Source organism: Larimichthys crocea, chromosome VII, assembly GCF_000972845.2.
Source record: "Larimichthys crocea isolate SSNF chromosome VII, L_crocea_2.0, whole genome shotgun sequence".
Taxonomy (NCBI): domain Eukaryota; kingdom Metazoa; phylum Chordata; class Actinopteri; family Sciaenidae; genus Larimichthys; species Larimichthys crocea.
In genome coordinates, this window is record NC_040017.1 from 22639885 (window position 1) to 22660430 (window position 20546).

The 20546-nt window shown below is 38.1% G+C and overlaps 1 protein-coding gene across 2 annotated transcripts; it reads right to left on the reverse strand.

Moving 5' to 3' along the window:
- Window positions 1-39: 39 nt before the first annotated feature.
- Window positions 40-18920, reverse strand: LOC104923284 (splicing factor, arginine/serine-rich 15). 2 transcript variants are annotated; one of them, XM_010736331.3, is made up of 18 exons: window positions 18661-18919; window positions 16996-17079; window positions 16287-16331; window positions 16039-16200; window positions 15822-15939; window positions 15594-15727; window positions 15355-15501; window positions 15059-15132; window positions 14756-14852; window positions 14472-14555; window positions 13740-13825; window positions 13219-13403; window positions 12050-12150; window positions 11822-11935; window positions 11578-11734; window positions 11378-11472; window positions 1325-1463; window positions 40-1151 (listed from the first exon to the last, which is right to left on the reverse strand). In XM_010736331.3, exons 1-18 carry the CDS (start codon window positions 18688-18690, stop codon window positions 718-720), a joined length of 2286 nt encoding a protein of 761 aa, XP_010734633.3. In that variant the 5' UTR covers window positions 18691-18919; the 3' UTR covers window positions 40-717. The 2 variants fall into 2 exon arrangements, with proteins under 2 accessions (XP_010734633.3, XP_027135880.1); XM_027280079.1 differs by lacking the exons at window positions 40-1151; window positions 1325-1463 and adding an exon at window positions 9976-11189 and having other exon boundaries at window positions 18661-18920.
- Window positions 18921-20546: the final 1626 nt, after the last annotated feature.

Genomic DNA, 20546 nt, shown 5'->3' on the forward strand with positions numbered 1-20546 from the left:
CAATGAATCAATCCAGCACAAATAAAAAACCCCACATGATCAAGTGGTAGTATCTTTTTTTTTTTTAATATTCACTGCACATGACCCTACAAGGTGTGGCCTTTAAAGTACAACAGAGGTTGGCCATGGTAACAGAGTTTATTCTACCCTCTACTGGCAGGACATGAAATCCTCTACAATGAAATCAAACTTCCTTGGTGAAGAATTTAACATCTGTGTGGTACAAAGGTTTTTTTTTTTTACTAAAAACAAAATACCCAAAGAGGTATGAATTATAGATTTTTACAGTCTTCTTCCATACACAAAAATCAAGCTGAAAAATACATACCTCTGTTTTTACCCCCATCGACCAGGATTACAGACATAAGCATGAACTACACAACTTCAAATATACAAAAAAAAAACCAAAAACATAGCTACCAGCTACAAGCACATACAGTATTTACAGCAAAGAGTGTCTTCTCTGGTGAACTTGAAGGAGCGCAGACCACATTCAGAACACGTGTCTCGTTTTTCATTGTTTATTCGACACTAGAAAAAGTCTGATCTGGTGGTATAAAAAAAAAGAAAAAAAAAAGTTTCTGCATCTCCAAAATGTTCACAGCAGTTGTCGTTGAACCAGATGTCCCGATATTTCTTAGTGTCTCTCACAGTGGTTCAGCATTATTATTTATAATAATAACAATGCTCCCCTCAGGTCCATTATCCAACCTACTTCTACCACCTACCTCTGTGGAAAGGTGGGCACCCAAACCCTGGCCTCCCATTTCGGAAATGCCCCCCTTCTCTGTCGTCCAAGCCATCGGGTATCATAGAGGGATGTCGGTGGAAAGGAGGGCCACGAGGAGGGAAGGGCATAGGTATTCTGAACCTATCTGGTGCAAACATGGGTCCACCGGGCATCATTTGTGGTGGCATATGCGGCATGCTCGGCGGTGAGAGGAATGGTGGTAGATGAGGATTTGGCATGCCAGGAGGAGGCTGCAGAGGTGGCATACCCGGTCTGGGACCTTGCATGACTCCTGGGCCTGACAGTGTCATCATCGGTGCTGTAGGAGACCCCAGCCGGTTGTCGGTACTCACATCTAAGGGTGTGTCTTTGTCTTTGTTAGAATCCTTGGCGGACTCATCCGGAGGTTTTACGCTTCCTGCTGCAAAAGAGCATAAGATAAAGTTTTAGTGATCAACAGACCGGAGAGGAACAGTAACAATGCTGCAGCAGGGATCTCTGTCCAAAGTTCATAAACATCAGTCAACATGACTGCACTCACATATCCCTTTTAGATGATGGTTCAAAAGTCCTCACTATTTTATCCTGTCTTACCTGGTGCCAACTTTGAACAGTCAAACTCTGCGGGGATGAAAGGAGCTCCTCCTGGAGGCATTGATGTATGGGGCAGCAAGATGGGGCCAGGAAAAGCAAGTGGACTTCCGATGGGTGCAGCCTGTTCAACTGGTTGCACCTGAAACACAAAGAAACACAGAAACAAAACGGCATTGTTATTAAGATTACAGTAAAACAACTTGGGAGCCTTCTTGAAGCAGTGAACTAAAAGAAGAAACTGAATTAATAGCTTCTGAATCCACAACATGAAACAGTTTTGATTGCGTCACATTCGATGAGGAAAAGAGTACTCATACATTATCACAAAACAAAAACAAAACAAAGTAAAACTTGGTAAAACTTCCTTTATTCATTTAACTCAACACCATACAAATGCTGAGCAATTCATTTTTTCCCCCTGTAACACTTTCAAACAACTAAAATGTTTCATGTCTTGGCCCTACAAACATACAGTACCTTTAGGTTTTGACAGAGTTGTCCATTCAACTAACACAATAGCTTTTCTTTAAGGTCAAAGTAAAGGAGGACACTTGAGCTGTAAGGGTACATTGTTCATATAATCCTTGACTATGGAAACACACACACACACAGACACACACAAAATAATAATTTGAACTAAGACACACTGCCACCAAACCTCCACTAACTTTAATAACAATGTGTTTATATGTTTGCGATATCATGCTGACCAACAAACTAATAATGGAAAAAATGATCAATGGCTCATCACTGCCATGCACAAAGACTTTACAAGTTACATTGCACAGGCATATAAATTACTTCCTTTTATCAATAATAATATCAACTGCCATGTAAATTTATAATGGATACAAATTAAACTGTATAGAGTTAATACTGGACAACTCGCAATGACTGGAATATAACTAAGGTATTGATAAAGCACGAAACAATGCAGTCATTTTGTTGTTTCGGTTATAATTATTCTGCATCAGAGAAGGTTTACGCACACATCAGACGGTGACTCCATGAAGAATATTAACGTTAGAACTAAATAGTTCACGGTTATATGAAATATCATCAGAAATTGTATAATGAAAAACTATCACACAGTGTAGGTCAAATAAAGGTTATACTGTAGTTTTAATATCAAAATTTGCCAGCATAGCTAATGAATCCAGCCACTGTGAAATGATATTAATCATTTCAATTAACCAGATCAAGTTATGTTGTAAAAGTCAGAATACAGTATCTACAATAAGAAAATTAAGGGTGCTTTACCAGTTACTGCATGACTGCACTTATTTAGTTTCATAAGAAGTATAGTTATTGACACAAACATTTAGATTTCAATTTAGAATGTATCTTTTCAACCTATAACCCCAAATCTATCAATAACACAACTGACATTTCTCTCAATTAAGCATCATAACTGTTCACTGAGTCACTGAGCACATCAGGTTCAAACTCAAAGCCTACCAGATGCTGCAAGGTGGTCACCTGAGGTCCTGCCTCCACATTCTCTCCTTGGAATCAAAGGTGAATGTAGACACAAGCTACCGAGCAAGTATACCTATAAATCTTGTTAGAGATACAGAATGAGAGTGCCTGACGTCAGGACAACAAACACGCAAATGTCCCATTTGATTCATGTGTTCAGAAACCAGCAGAAACAACAGATTTGTCTCTGCAAGTCAAACAAATCTCTCCGTAGATGCAAAGCACCTATTTCTGTTCCAACTAATCACGTCTAGCGGGATGAGATGATAAAAGCCATTCCTGCACATATGAGTCACAGATTAATCATTAATCACACATCCAATGCTGTTCATGATGCTAAAGATCAGTTTTTAGGAAAGGGTTTTAGTGTCCGTTTATTTGGAAACATCTATAACAAAGCATTGTGATATATTGCACTGTGTTCTACCCGGCAATTTAAAAAATGCCAAAGTATAAACTCAAATAAATTGAGTACTTAAAAACAACACATCCTTATGACTAGCAGTGGGAATGAAGGTGTAACATTTCTGCATTAAAAAGTCAAGTAGATCTGCTGGTCTCAATCATAGTTTTAGTTAAAAGTATGTTAAAGGTATGCTAAGGTATAGTATTTATTGGCAGGAATGGATTACAATATCCATTAGTGCAGTGGTTCTCGTCCCTGGCCGTGACCCAAATTGAGGAAAATTTTCAACTTCTCAAATTTATTTAATGAAAAGATGGTGCAGTTTGGTGGGTGTCTATTAACATTACAAGGCTTGTGAATAGACGGCACTCCGCGGCATAAAAAATCCACTTCAAAATAAAAGCACAGGATTTTGTTCTTAACATTTTTTTTCCCAGGCAAAGGCCCGCGACCCACTGAGAACGGGTCCGCGACCCACTTTTGGGTCGCGACCCACCAGTTGAGAATCACTGCATTAGTGTTTAATCACCTGAATATATGAATCAGCGTTATGGTCGTCTCAAAATTAGCCTTTTAAATCTACAGTGAGAGCAGGTCCTCTTCCAAGGAGTCCGCCATGTTGAACCACCATTTTTTGTACAGTAGCCCAGAACAGACAAACTAAACACTGATCTAGATGTGGCCTGTTGATTTTTATGTGAATGTCACAGCCAGAGTTTTTCCTACATGCTTGGAAGAAGAGGGTGAGGCATGGGAGAGAATTAATTTGGTTGCAATCTGCAACTTCACCAGTAGGTGCCACTTAACACACTGGCCCTTTAATCCAGTAGGGTGTGTCATGCAGTGAAGTGGGTGTGTCATGTACTATGGATTGCAGATACACCCTTGTGCATGGGATACTTCAGAGTGAGGAAGGAAGTCAGCAAATGTGACTTAACATAACATGAAAAAAAAAAAAAGGTAAAAGGTCCTGTGTGATTTAGAAGAAGCAAGTATACAGCAAGAACTCTGACTCTGACCTACCACATTTCTACAGTAACTGAGAACACACAAACTAAACACTGGTTAGGCAGGCAGGTGCAATCATCAACTACACCACTAGATATCACTAAATCCAACGTACAGGTCCTTTAATACATTACCTCGTCCGTGAACATGATTTCCGTGTCATGTCAGATTTTCATTGGCCATGGTGGTTGTTTAACATTGAAGACAACAACTCCCACAATCCCCTCATGTTGTGAACAGACTAAATCTTTTGTTATTGTTTTGATGTAAAATACCCCTAGTGGTAAAAAATTATATTCTCAGGTTAAAGGTAATATGTGTACCGTTAAAAAAAAACATTGAAAAGCAAATGAATGATCGGTGCTAGAAAGTGGAAGTAAGTTGGACATTTTCAAATTCTTTACACAGTAGTTTTAAATTTACCACTTGAACATGCCTGAATCTCATTTAATGGGAGGACGCACTGAGGCAAGGGGTACCTTTATTTATTTATTTTTTTAAGTTTTTGCAATAAATGACTATAACTTGATTAAGAACAGACTCAATGAGTCACTCATAATCCCTGCACAAAATTCCAAATAGTTTCCAGGAATATCCATCTACAGGAATGAAGTCAAATAGAGAAGGAACATGAAATGACAACATAAAATAACCTGTCCTTTTTTAATATGGGCACATCTTTCATGCTATAATTCAATTACTCTATTGAAGCAAAGACAAAACAATTCATACGTTTATGCAGTCAGTTTTTTTGGGGGGGAGGCGGTGTAGCAACCGAGAGGTCTACTCTTACCCTGGTGTTTCACTCCATCAGCAGAAAATACAGGATATCTGCTGTTCCATTTTTCCTGCAGGTTATTTCCACTTAGGAAACCTCACAAGTCCGACAGCTAGGAACTGGATCTTTGATCAAGACCCTTGTCCCTGATCGGTATCATCCCTGTGCCTTGTGTCAACAATTCCTTTGTTCTTTGTTTATACTGGCTACTTATAAGACATGTAAAAAAAAAATAAAGCAGCTCCACAATACACTGGCTTTGATATATTTGATTATTCATGAGTAAGAATAAATGTCATGGAGAATCTTTATTATGAATGAACCTGTCATTACCTTCCAACCAGTCGACAGTATCATCCATGAATGGGAATCCCAATATCCAAAGATCATTTCTTTAAACACTCACCTTTGTGAGGCTTCATGTGAGTCTGATGTTCTCCACACATGGATCTAGACCACTGCTATGCTACTTGATGTACCTGAAGAATTCCCCTCCTGCCTTGAAATGTCACTTCATTTGACAACGACTGAAAAGAGAAGAGTGCTCAGATTTTACAATGTAATGACTGAGCTGCCTGAAACTATTCAGTAAGCGAGAATGAGAGTCTAAGAGTCACACCTGTGATGTCTAGAACGTGTAGAATATAGAGTGTTATCATGCAAAAAAAGAAATCAAAAAAGGGTTTAGACAAGGTCACTTCTGCTTTATTTCTAACCTATGCATAGGGTCCAGGATGTTAAATAAACAAACCTTTGTGGTAACCCATGGCATGTGTAATTATTATAATTTAGAATAGTTTTATGTTGTTGTTTTTTTAGAAAAAAGAAAACACTAGGGGGAAAAAAGCACCCAAAAGTTAAGAGTTGGGATGCTACTTAAACACAGAGGTTAATATTTGTCATTTGTGTGCCCAGTGTGCAGTACAAACATGTTTCACCTTATCCACTTAATTCAAAGGGCATCCTTTACACTTTTTGTTGTACCTGCTTGACTTCAACAAGCCTGGTTACCTGTAGATGAAATAGGCAACATTTCCTGTCCTGTAAATGTAACATCCAGATGGATCATCCTGATAGGATGAGGAAAAATATGTAATGTGGGAAAAGTCACAGACGTTTATTTTTAAAACTACTGTGGGTAAACTGCAGTGAAAAAAAAGTGGCACAAGCCCCGTCAAACCCACTGCATAGAGGAGACTTTGCCAGAACTATTCAATCAACTAAATGTTTATGTGCATAAATTCCTCTCTGCCACAATCTGGCACTGCTTATTCACGTGCCTCTTTCGACACTTTCTTCCTCAATCATTTCTTTTCTCCTCTTTGCTGCACAAGCAGATGGCTGGCCGTGTAACTCCATCATTATAGTACGACACACTAGCCAAATCACATTAGTTAACATGCATCATTTGATACCCGTACCACAAACCAAACACGCCATAGAGACAGAAAAGCCAGTCAAAAAAAAGAAATGCAGCTTTTGTGAAGAGTTGAAAACAAAAGGGTTTACCTCAGTTGGCATTACTATTTGAACATATGGTCACGTAATCCTGCAAGTGGGATTACAAGTTTGTCTGGGATTTGCAACAGAGTTCAGAAAGAGATGACCAAAACATTAATATGCAAAGGCAACTGCCAAAGAAAAACACTTCTTAAAAACTACAAATCTTAAACGGATGCCATATCTTGCATCCAAAATTCAAATTCAACAAAAAGGTGACAAGTTTGAAGATATGAAAAGCAGTCAGTTTGCGAAAAACAGCGTTTCAAAAGTCACACCTTGGATCCAAAGAATTCAAACGGGTGTATCCTTTTTGAAACATACCATTATGTAAGATGCCTGCCACAGAACATTTTGTGTTGATTGGAAATTTAAAAAAAAAAGTGGTTCTGCTTAAAGTTTATAAGGGCAGATATCTATAAAATTTCACAATACACAGAACCAGAAGAAAATCTAAACAAGGAAGGGTTAAGACCACAATACATTACTACTTATCATTTTTACATCTTCTATCTTTGGCTCTCATAAAAGAGGGCACTCACTTGAGTGCTGGGGCTTTATAGGACTTCAATTTTGATCACGAGTTTGTTGACTTTGAAGTACGCCTTGCAGAAAACCACATCATTTAATTAAACACTACTTTGTTGTGTAGAAAGGTCTAGATTTGACACAAGCAATGTTCCTGCTGGTTATGTAGAGGTATTGCAGTTTGGGACATACATGCCCCCAGGCTTGTAGTGAACTTTAGATTAGCTTGATAGGAATTATCAACTAAAATGGTGTGAGGAATTCATTGCCAGTGTTTTTAATTAAAAACAGGAAGGAATATTGTGTCAAATTAGAAAAAAGAAACCATGGCCATTCGTTGATTACTAGCAGATCTTGACCTCTCAAAAAATGGTGAGCGCGCAGACAAAGAGCTGCAATATACAGCAACTGCCAATGACATACCTTTTTCCTCCGGCTCCCTTCCAGTCAACGTGGCGGTGAAGATAACAGGGATTTATTCACCTTGTATCGTGTCCAACTTTAGTGGACATATTGGGCATGGAAGTAATCTGCAGATGCTCCAGTTCAAGATGAGATCAAACATTTCTATGGATGTCAGTTTTTGAGCCACAACAAAGGCCAAAATATGTCCTACAATAGACTAGGTGAGCCTAGGAGTCAGCAGTCAATATAAAACAGAGCACAATTAGTGGTTTTCATCCAAATGTTTCAAAAATTCTACCTAAATTTCGAGAAAAGGGAAAAGTGCAAGTGAATCCTTGTTTCCATCTGCCACATTATGCAAATATTTGGACTTAGTTCACATGATAAGCAGTTGGTGGCGCCAATTTTCCAGTTGGAAAACCAGAAGAGGGCGCAACAAGATGAGGTAATTAAAAGTGCCAGTCGAAACTCAACTGGTGAAAAACAATGCAGAAAACATGAAGGAAATATGGCCTTTGTTTGTTTAATGTGAGCAGGGTTACACCTGATCTGTGTGGATCGATCATGGATGTATTACAGTCATGGTAGCAATAAGGAGACTTTCAGAGTGGAAACAGCTGATCAGTGATGCAAATTAAATGTGCACTTTGTCAGAACGCGTTTCCATTGTCCATATTAAACATTTGTTTTAAAAAAAGACAACAACAAAAAACACCTCAAGTGAGCATGAAAAAAAACTTCTTTGGAAAACTGAGGAAGTTTTTATGAATTTTGCAATTTCCATCAAACTTTTGCAAGACTTCAACACAAGCATGATTTTTCAAGGTTTTTCAAAATTGTGAAACAGCTATAGCTGGTTCTTGAGCATACGGTCATAATTGGTCCAGTAGTAAGCAAGATTGGCAGATAGACAGACACAACTAAACTCATAAAACCTCAAGGCTTACATCTGGTGGAGAGAATAACTGGACAGAAAATATGGCCTCTCGTTGACGGCCCGTCACATCCAATTGGAAAAAAAAAAAACTACACCCAAAGATCAAGAATGAAAGCATCTCATCCTACTAAAGTGACACCGCCTCAAGTTCCTCTGATGAAAGTCAGTTAAATGTATGGTGACCAGTCAAGTGTGGCCTTGACATACAGTAGACAACTCATTGTTTCAAACTGTCTTAAAAACAGCAACAAGCAAGTGCCTCGTTGAGATGAATCTTTATTAAATGTTCTGCTTTCATCTTACGTAATATATAGAGACCTTAAAATGTTGAGGTAGGTAATGTGATCGCACAGTGTGCTGGTCACACGTTATTTTTTAAGACATTTGGTGCAAAACACACAACATGCAAGTGTGACTTATGATTTTTCCTTTCCCTCTTTCCTTTCTCTCTGCTGCGCAATAAGGAACAATAAGGATCTTATTTTGTGTAATATGATTTTTTATATTTGGACACACATCCCTATTTGGCCAATAACACTAAAAGTTTGCAGCTCCTTTCCTTGAAATGCCACAAACCATTATAAAACCGACTGATTTGTTGCTATTTTTCTTAAAAAAATAATAGTAAATAGTAAATAACAGCAGGCCTGTGTGGTATACCTGTATTTTATACTATATAGAACAAGTTTAAAGCTGCATATAAACACATTTAATGCATTCTTGTTTCAGGTTATCTATATAAAATTAGAGCCTTTTGCGGTTTCATTGAGTAAACAATAAGTAACGAAATAATAATTAATAGAGAAAAACTATGAATTCAGGAAACAAGAATCCCAAAACAGGACTGAAGGCATTAGCTGAGCATACATGACTGGTTTGAGTAGTTCTGTTGTTATGGATTGTGGAGTTTTCCATAACAATTCAGTCAATGGCACATGCTCAAACTCCAAGTCAGAAATAAAAAAAAGCGCAACATGTATCATATAAGTTGCTCGTGGTGTTGTCGGCTTACCTTGTCTCCCACTTGGACACTCTTCCTCCCAATCGGGCCCAAGTCCCACCAGCGGCCAACAGTCAGGTACTCTTGACCTCAAAACTTGTGAGCAACTTTTCTTCACCGCAAGGTGCCCACACAGCAGGCTTGCTAAGTATGGTAGACAGTCCATCTGGATCATGTTTTACTCATGACCATGCCAGTTTGTTTGCAATTTTTTTTAACATGTGGTCATGAGAGACCTTTTTACATTTTAATTGCAGAATTAAAATTTTGATTTTGACTTTACATTGGAACTGTGAAGTCAACTAATCAAAAATACTTCCACATTTATTTTGTTGCTTTGAGGTCACAATCAGTTTGTATATTCAAACGTTTAGTGAAGCTAAAGAAGCGTATTCATTTAGTCACCAATATATTTATTATTTTTGTTGTCTTCAAACTACTGCTGGACGGTTAGAAAAACTTGTAATTAGATGTTAAATTGATCTTTTTATTGATAACTTTGCCAAACCCAGACATTCCGAATAATAAAAAGTTTAGTTACTGAAAACAGACAAAGGATAACAGAAATTCTTCGCTCTGCACATACCACAGTAGTTTTTGTGTAATTCCCACACTTTATTTGAATGAGTTATACTGCAAAGTACAGGGTTACTGAGTGAAGAAGATGCAAATGTTTTGTAAAGAAAAAAATAGAAACGCATGAATAAGCATTGCTGATATTAATGCCTATCAGCAGAGGAGCTTATCTGAATTGTGGTAGCGGAAAGAAATTTATTAGAACTTATTTGGTGACTGCAGAACAACCTTGATGATGCAAATAAAGACACGAGTGACATGTTGACAACCCCTGTCAGATGGTAAATGTGATATTCATTTATGACAAAAACATAAAAATCTCTTTTAATAAAAAACAATTTAATTCAGCACACTAAAATACTATCATCTGTCACATCTGTTGCAGATAGCCAAACTGAGAATGTTTTCCAAAAGCACAAGTTTCGGGCAGCAAGTTGTTAAACGTAACTATTACAAGCTGTCCTGTGTGTTCAATGCCAAGACTTCACAAAGAGAAAAACTGAGTCGTCCTAAAGTCGAGTTGCCCAAAACATTTTTTGTAAGAGTTTTTAAAAGGTTGATATTTTAAGTGTTATGGGTTCTTCTGTCGGGTTAGGTGAAAAAATTGATACATCTACTATTAGCTGGATCCATCCAATTTATAATACACGATAACCAAAATAAGTACTTTAATAATTCAGCCTCTTTAGCATTCAAGGTAGTAAATAGGACACAAATAATGAACCCTCATACAAAGAATTTATGTGCCATTGTGTGGCTTTTCAAACGATATCGCAAATATGTTTCATGTGAAACTAAATAAACCAGACCAGATGTGGTTAATCACACAGTAAAAAGGTAATCTATCCAATTAATTTAATTTATGTTTTTTGACCGGACCGTAGTATTTTCTTACCAACTCTACATTTATACCATGAAACTGGAAATCTTACTTTTTTTAATCTCTGTTTTGCCTGACATGGTGAGTGTATTTGTTTGAAATGTCACTTAGTTTAACCATTAGTGAATTTCTCCGAATAATACACAGAAATGTTACTTATGACCTAATATAAGCTGAGCACCAATTTACTGTACAACAAAAGATTGATAAACATCTTTAAGTATGGTATTTAGAAAGGTGCCATGCCTATTTCTCAGTGAATGGGATAGTCTTTATTGGATGCTACTACACACTTCTAATTTCATTTAGAAGATTTAGTCATTAGCCTGCATAGTTTCTTTAAATGTAACCTTGCCGTGACTTGATTTCTGAAGAGAAAGTGACAGGGTGGTTCAGATAAGCTCCACTACTTGTATGCAACAATTTATTTTCCTTACATTCTCCACAAGAAAAATCGCAAAGTAGGCCTCCAACAGCAAGGTTTAAAGGATGAAACCAATACAATAACAACTTGTAATGTGAAAAGGAAGGTGTTTAAAGACTGTGTTAGCATTACCTGAATCTGAGCAGCCATGGCTCCATCTACTGGTACACTTTCCAGCACTCCATTTACAGCTGCCAGCTTATTAAGGTCCTTGGAATTATTCCACTCTGTGCACAATGGAAAAATACATCGACAACATAAGGGAAACAGTTTCTAATAGCTCGATGTAGATGAATCTTGGCCAATCTAAAAGGGAACTGCTCAGTATTTACCTGGATTTAGTGTCTCTGCGTCCAGTATACCTCCTTCCCGATAGCTCTCCAACTCCTCAGCTTTGACTTTGCTCCAGGGAATATAGGTAACTCCCCGCTCCACATCCCAGAACTTTTTGTGCGCCGATTTTATACCTTTGTTCAAAGCCCAAGCAATCTAGGCAAGAACGCTAGAATTAGTTACAAAAACAAATAATACAGAACCAATTTAAAACTGGAAATAAAGCTGTAAGAGTTTATGTACCTTGACAGGTTTCTGATTGACTTTGTATGACCCCCTACTGAGCTTGTTCAAGGCTGTGTAGGCATCTTGTCTGTGAACCATAACAATATAAGCACAACCCCTTGGAGGAATCATCTGGACATAGAAAAAAGCAAAAAGTAATTGTGAAACACTTGATACCGTTATCTTAAAATCAGAGTAGATTACAATGTTTCTTACTTATCTTTGGTGTGAATTGTCCAAACTTACATTGATTGACTCAATCTGGCCAAACTCTTCCAAAAGGGACATCACGTCAGACTGCTGAGTTTTCTTGTCTAGTTGTCCAACCCAAAGTGTAGTGCTGCAAACTATAAGCAAAATGACATTAGCAACTTTTGGGAGGGTGGAAGAGATTTAGGTCGTCTTCTTCTTCTTTATTATACTATTTTCAATAGCTTTATATTTTATTTCACTAGTACATGTTGTCATTGATAGAGCTGACTTGTATTTTACTCTTGCTCAGATTCCCTAGGCAACCAGAAAGCATGAAATGGTTGACAAATCTGGTTGCCCTGGAAATCTCAGTAATGGTTACCCAGTTTCTTTGGCAAATGAGAATGCATGACAAATCTGGTTACCCCTTGCCCTTAGTGTACATACAACCTTGTGCCTGAGTGAATGAGACAGCTGTTGCTGTTCCAGTCAATTACTTGCTTAAACTGTGTGTGGGATGAAACAAAACAATGGGCCGACCACTAAGGATCACAACAAGCCAACAGAACAGATACTAAGACAGTCACACTGAATCCAAAGAGAATGGAAATGTCATCAATACAGCTGATGAATTGTTCAGGGGAGAAACAAAAACAGTGTTTTTGCAGGACAGAGAACACAAAAAAAACCTTTTTTGGTTGCTGCAGTTTCAGACTTCTTGTACTTGTGGTGCACAAAGGATCGGTGTGTAGGATTCAGTGGAATTTAACAGTGACATTTCATATTGCAACCGGCTGAATACCAGCTCTCATTACCCCTCAATGTAAAACTTTAAAGAGTCTGTGTTTGGTTTGTCTATTCTGGGCTATTGTAGAAACACTGTGGTGCATCTGTGTCAATTCTCTATAAGCTTTTTAAATGTGTGCTATGCATATCGTAAATTTCCACTAAGATCAATGAGCACAGTTTGGGTTCAGGTAGATTAGACACTATTGATTACTTATAATTAACAATGACAACAATAATTGTTGCCCTGCTCTGTAGATACACAGCAATGTGGTTTCATCATATTAAAAGCAACACTTATGAAATCAAAAAGGCTGCTCTCAACAGACTTAGACATTGTAGATACTGTAGCTGTGACTTGCATGTAGTGATTCCAGCAGTTCTGTGTACTGTATCATAAATGACATTCACAGGTTTGTTTGTGGTGTAGCACATACCACTGAGAGTCTGGCTTTTTATACTGGGGAGACCTTTCTGTCTGCGCTCCCTGTCCTTTTCTCTTTCACTCTTGTCTTGAGAGTGAGAGCGAGATCTCCAGTGCCATTCTCTGGAGCGAGAACGAGAGCGTCGATGCCGTGACCTTCTAGAGCGCGACGAAGATCTTGATCTTCTCCTGGGAGATCTGAAACACAAAAGTTTAAACAGCTGAACGTGGGCTGACCAATTAAAGCAATTCCTATGAGGAAAGTAATCCCTTTCTGAGCCATGAGCTCAGTAGGGAATCACAGCATGAACACATGAAGTTCAGGGACCCTATGGAGTGTCAGATGTGCCCTTTACATTGAGTACTGCAGCAGGAGACACTGCAACAATAGCAGCAGTTACAAAATATGCTTTGCGAGTCGGATATGTGCCCCAACAAAAATAACAATAGAAGAACAATAAACAAAGTATTTGAACACATTTAATTGAAATCCACAGCACTACACCGTCATCTGGGTTGAGCACAGCCTCTTACCTAGAACCAGATCTGGATCTTGACCTCCTGCCATAGCCTCTGTGTCTGCCATCTCGCCTCATAGTTGAGTCTTCTCTTGAATTTCCCTATTAGACAATGATGGCAATTTTATTTTTTTACAAAATTACAAGCAGACAGCACCAAGTTTTAATTTAAAGAGTTCACACCCGAGTTCACAAATTCCCATGTGGCACAACAGAGAAACTTCCTAGCCAACCGAGATAGCCACTGCAATGTTGAAATGACATTGAAATGCAAAGCTGAGAGTTTTTATCTCACAGGATTGACATTGTTATAAGAATTTTCAAACGACCCTTCGATAAGAAGACTGGATTCGAGGTATCAGAGTTTAAGTTGATTATTCTTGTACAAGAAGCGTTTAACAGTGCAGAAAAAGGCTCCCCGTGGAGCTTGAACAGTTGGTTCTTGTACACTCTCTAATGGGCTGTCTCAGACCCATAGATACAGATAGCATCATAAGTCTTCTTAGTTTCCTTTAATTAATAGTTTCCCCAATATAAATGTCACCTCTCTGACCTGTCCCAGACCCTCGTTCTGTTCTGGACTTCTTCTATTTATACATGGACTTTACCCTTACCCTGCCAGTCTTAGCAACAAAGTCATGTTAGAGAAGTGAAAACAGAAAACGTGAGGAGTAGGAACTCACGTACACATCATATGATTTAAGACATCTGAAACACAGTATAAACCTAATTTGGTTTGAAGATTTACCCGTGTTTGAGAATAAGTCTCATTTATGGAACAATATCCATCTTGCATCATATGATGATCACCATGACTTATTCCTCCGCCGTGCTGAAGAATGACAAAGAAACAGCCACAGGAAACAGTGAAACAACAAATGAAAGCTTGCAGCTCCACACAGTTCATCCTTGACATTGTCAAAACATAAATATTTAAAGCATTTTAAATATAATCATGGCTCAACATCTCATGTGAGAAGAACATCTTGATACTTAAGACGAGTTATTATTATAATTCAGTTACAATTTTACCTCTATACCACCAGTCTGTCCCATCATATGTGGATGAGCATGCTCCATGTTGTGCATCTGACCGGAAAACTGGTTAAACACATTTTCAGGAATGCCCCTGTCAGGACAAAATATACTATAGTGAGTCTGAGTATTACCAAAACAAAAGAACACATTAAAAGGAATGACACAATCAATCTATTTTTACAAATGGATTCCAGCTCCAAAACTTTGGTACAGGCCAGCTCAGTAGTATAGCATCAGCAGATAAAAACCTAAAAACACCCGTTCACCATTTTATCCTATACATTTCATGAAACTCACTGTGGTTGAGCATTGCCTTCTTTAGCCGTGATATCCTCGGGTTCATCGTCATAGTCAAATCGGTCAAGGAGTTTCTGAAATATATGTAGATAAAAATATATTACACACAGACAACAGGTTTCGAATTAAGAGAGCACAGCAGCAACAAAACAGGCTACAACAAAATATGTTTTAGTTGTTACTATAGTGAATTTAACCGTTCTATCACTTGAGCTGCTCTGTGCCTAACAGTGGGGTTTGCCTAATTTGTGTTTAATCACAACAGGAAATATTACGACACTGAGCTATACCATTACCTCAGCTAAAGAGCTTTTCTTTTCTGTGTGCGTGCCGTATGGGTTGAGCTGGCCCACAGGCATCTGGGGTGGGTTTGATATGTTGTTAGCGACGGTGGTGGCAAGACTCTTATCTGCCTGCTGGAAGTTCTGGAGCATCCTCTGAAGCTAAAGGACGGAGAGAGAGAGAAAGGTTAAAACAATTCTTCGCCTACCATGATCTAGAACTGCCAGAGCACTATAAGCTATTAATCACTTACCTCCTGTCCATGAGGAGACTGAAACAGCTGTGCCACAGCAGCTAAGGCATCAGGACTAGGTAGCTGGGGCACAGCAGACACAACTGAGGCACTAGTGAGAGGATGCTGTGTCTCTGGTTGAGCGTCAATAGGAACTGTTCAGATAGAAGAACATCACTTTCCTTAATTTTCAGGTATTGTTGTAAATAGTCAAACATTGCCCATAGAGAATTATATCATTTAATTTACCTTCCAGTCCAGGGGCGGGTACAATGGCTCCATTTGCCATATCCATCAGAGGCTGAATGATGTCCATGTCGAACACACCATTCTTCTGCCACAGGTTCAGCACACGGACAATTTTGCTCTGATAAAATAAAAACAAGCAATCCCACCTTTAGGATAATTCATACTATCATTCACTGTAATCACAATTACAAATACCGAAAGCACAAAGACAGAGCACCTTATCATCCTCCGGACAGCGGTAAAGGTTTTGAAAAGTATCGTTGAAGTTCTTCAGGAATCTGGGCCCGAATACATCTTTGTCCACGCCGAACTGATGTCGTGACTGTCGCACAATGGAATCAACCACATACAAACCAGGGACTTTCAATTCTGGCTTGCACTGAAAAAAATTAAAAAAGACAATTTATTGCCACTTTGAACTCAAATGTTTCATACAATGTGTAGTAAAGGCTCTACAGTACATACCTTCTTAATGAACTTTTCAACAATCTGGACAACATGTTTGTAAAGCTAATGAAAGACAAAAAACAACAACATTAGTCACAGAACACTAGATAATACATGCAATGTATAACCAGTAGACCACATGCAAACGTCACATTTGACAAGTCACGTTGAGGTTATTGACGTCTTTGGAAAGATCACATCCCGAAATAAGGGATCAAGTTTGCAAGATAGTAAAATACTTATTATAAAATCTGAATTTTTACATCATTAATCAGCTCCATAGCCTGGAATAATGAAACATTTGAACTCTAACACCCTGCCATGGAAAACAAAGAATTTAATGATTACAGCCATTTCAAAAGAATATAATGATAACACCAAACTTTTTCAAAAACTTTGGCTTATCATTTGCAAGGAGGAGTGCTAGAGCAGGACTTATTCGTTACTCACTCACTGACTATCCAGTTTGTAGCCATATCTACTACTACTACAAAGTTGGTTAAGGTCATAGACATAAGGACATAGTCTAGTTAAAAAAAAAAAAGTACAAACTGTTGCATCCCACAATCCACACAACCAGAAGTGAGTAATTGATGTGAAAATTATAATTTATAGGTATAATAAAAATCATTCTGTAACTATCAGTCAAAATCAATTCTTCTTATTGTTTCTTCTAAAAACATCTCAACCAAGAAATCTACGAGACCCCATCATATATTTGCTTTACCTTGATAGCTTTGATGGCTGACTTTGTTACAGACATCATCTTAGCACGGGATATTGGAGGCTTCATGTCAATCATGGAGAACAACTGATTGGTTTTCAAAAAAAAAAGAAAAAAAAGAATTAAAACAGTTAATATTCAAAAGTAAAAACAATGGTATACAACAACATTAGGAAACGTGACACAGACGACAGATTTTCCACTGGTAGATAATAGAAAATTCAGCAACAGCAAACAAAATAATTATGATATGTATATAATTCAGGGAACAGATGGATTAAACATGTTATTTTTCATAAACCTACACATCCACAGACAACTTGACATGGGTAAATAATGGATGTTCTCATCCTCACAAAACTTTTCTTTCACTGGGATGTCACGACTTCTGCACAGACAGTTAAACTTAATATAGACTGTGTGTGTTAAAGAGTTAAAACTTTAAACACTTGGTCACTTACTTTTGTAATATTATTTATATTATGGTCACTTTACATTACAGTACTTTTATATATATCATGTCACTTTTTATCCTCAGTACTTGTCTGTTTTGAATGTTGATTGTTTTTCGTGTTTATTGTGTAGGTTATAGATATTTCTGTCTTTAATTTCTGTGCCCTTTTATCTGATTCTGCTTCTGTAGTGTATATTACACTTTCTGCTGCTGTAACAAGTGAATTTCCCCATTGTGGGATAAATAAAATCTAATCTAATCTAATCATATTCAGGCTCACCAACATATAGTGCATAAACAGAAATGTCAGTGAAGCCTGGGTGTCAAACATTTCATTCATAAACAATCACTGGTGTCTTTAATGTTTTGATTTTAAAAATTTCAACATGACCCAACATCACAGACACACATTCAAATAAAAACACAGCAAGGTAAGAGGACAACAATAAACTCTCCCTGAGAGGATTAGGTGTGCATCATGTGTAACCATGGTGACCCAGCCAACACAAAAGAGACTTTCTCCTTCACACTGAAAAAACAGACAAACCCAGGTTTAAAACTCAACACTAACTCTCTCCTAACCTGTTAATCTGTCATCGTAGTGCACCTCTGTGGTCAAAGGTCACGTCTAACGACAGCTTCATGTGTAAATGCGTCATAAACAGGAGTTATAGAAAGCTGTAGTGGTTATATTCAATACGCCTACACTTTTACTGACAGCTCATGGTGGTGTTAACTAAGTCAACAATTATCTTAACGTTAGCTAGACGCTGAAATAAAAAAAGGGGCTGAAATCAGGAGGTCGTCCACTGATCAGATGATCGGTGGTTCGATCCCCGGGCTCCCCCAAAGTCTGCCAAGTGTCCTTGGGTAAAAATACTCAACCCCAAATTACTCCCCTGTCAAAAAAAAATAAAAGAAAAAGCGGCAGCTAAATGACTAAAGTATAAAAAATGTAAAATGAAATCTGAGGCCTTGCCTGACAAGATTAACCCTGAACTCGACTGAAGCTAGTGGCTAACACATAGCAGTCAAAACGATGTTTATGTTTTGATCGACTAACCAAACGTCCACCTAAAAGAAAGACTTAATTCACACCGTGAAGTTGAACTAGTATCAGCTCAGCTATCAAACAAATCAGCTGGATTATAACTCAACCCGACTGACATTAGCTTTTTTTTTTAGCCTCTCTGTAAAAACACAGCAAACTTTACCTCCATGTTGAACGCGTTCACTGCATCCATAGCGGTCTGTTACGTTGAAGAAACAGTCCAGTAGTCGTGTCCACTCTACCCGATCGTGACCATGTGTTGGTTACAGAGTTAACGACATAACGTAGCGACGCTGAGAGGTTTTTATTTCGGCTCCTGATGCGATCACGCCAGGCTAACAGGGACGAGGCTACAAGGCTGCTTCGCGGTTCCACCCCGTGCGTGACCGTCTGCGTCTGACGTCACGGGGTGGTGCTGCCTTCACGTGTTATCGGAAAAAAAAGGCGGCGAGTGGAATAAATAATTAGATTATTAGATTTATTAATCCCACCACGGGGAGATTTACTTGTTACAGCAGCAGAGGAAAAGTGTACAGAATAAGAAAAAAGTAGAAAAGGCAAAAAACAAACAAAAAAAAAACACAATAAACAGACAGAAATATCTATAACCTACACAATAAACAGGAAAAACAATCAACTTTAACTTTATTTATTTATATAGCACCTTTCATACTGAATTATAGCCAAAAGTGCTTCACAGAGCACAGTAAAAACAGAAATAGACAACAGGGCAGTTTCATGAAAAACTAGAAATTAAAAGAAAAAGTAAAAACATAAAACTACAACAATAAAAGAACCTATAGGATAAAAAGCATAATTTAAGACCAGTTGCAGTAAAAGTAGATATGACCTGTGCAGTAAATAAGCACCAGAGATAAAAGTAACAGGGAGTGATCAGGACGTAAAAATTTAGCAGTGAATGGCACCTTAGGTAAAAGCCAGGGTAAAGAGATATGTCTTAAATTGTTTTTTAAAAAATGTCTACAGAGGTGCAGTCCCTCAGATCCATAGGCAGGCTGTTCCAGAGATGGAGGCCGCGGTAGCTAAAAGCGGCCTCACCAAACTTCTTTGTGGAGGTTCTGGGGACAGATGCAGAGGATCTGAGGGACCTGCTTGGTACATACCAATCAACCTGCCATCAAGTGGCAAGATATATAAAAAGAGTATTGTAATGTAAAGTGACCATAGTGTAAGAAAATATTGCAAAGAAAGTGACCATGATACAAATAATAATATTATTGCAAGAGTAGTGACCATAATATAAATACTATTACAAAAGTAAGTGATCATGATGTAAATGATAACTGCTAAATAAATAAATGTTTTTAAAATAGGGTTTTACATTGAATTATTATATGACTAATTTGATGGTTGATTACATTTGAATGTTATCTTCAACATAAAATGTCTCATTATATTTCAATTGCCAGATTTCCGAGGAGCATTTGAAAGCCACCTGTTTGTACGCTGTTAGTTGTTACCTGGAGCATCAGCACTGCAAAACTAAGCACTATGCTGCTTCTTGTCAAAGTTTCTATTATTCAAAGAGAGCATGCCCTCACTGTGTGCATGACCAGCTGTTCTATTATTATGTCTATGCATATATCTGACAGCTGTTCTGGTCACATGCGGACGCACCCTCGTGTTGCGGAGTGTGTACCAGATCTGTGGTACCATGATCACTGATAGTGTAAAGGTTAACATAACATCTGGTGTTTTCATTGGTCCTATTACCCTGCCCGATCCTCTTACACTTTCCTGAAATGTTTCATAAACATTTGTTTTTGCACTGTCACGCACTCCTGTGGCCAAACCTGCAAACTGCAGCTCCTGAAGTCCACAGAGTCCAGCAGCATTACCACACATGTGCGTGACAGATGGACAGATTTCTCTCTAAGAGAGCAGGACCAACTTTTCCATCTACTGGAGACTCGATTTTGTCTTCCATTAAATTCTCTTCTAACTTTGTGGAAGCAGCTTCTCTCCCAAAATGAGATGATGGCTGCAGTGGAGAACTCAACCAGCCAGGAATGGGAGTACTATTATGAT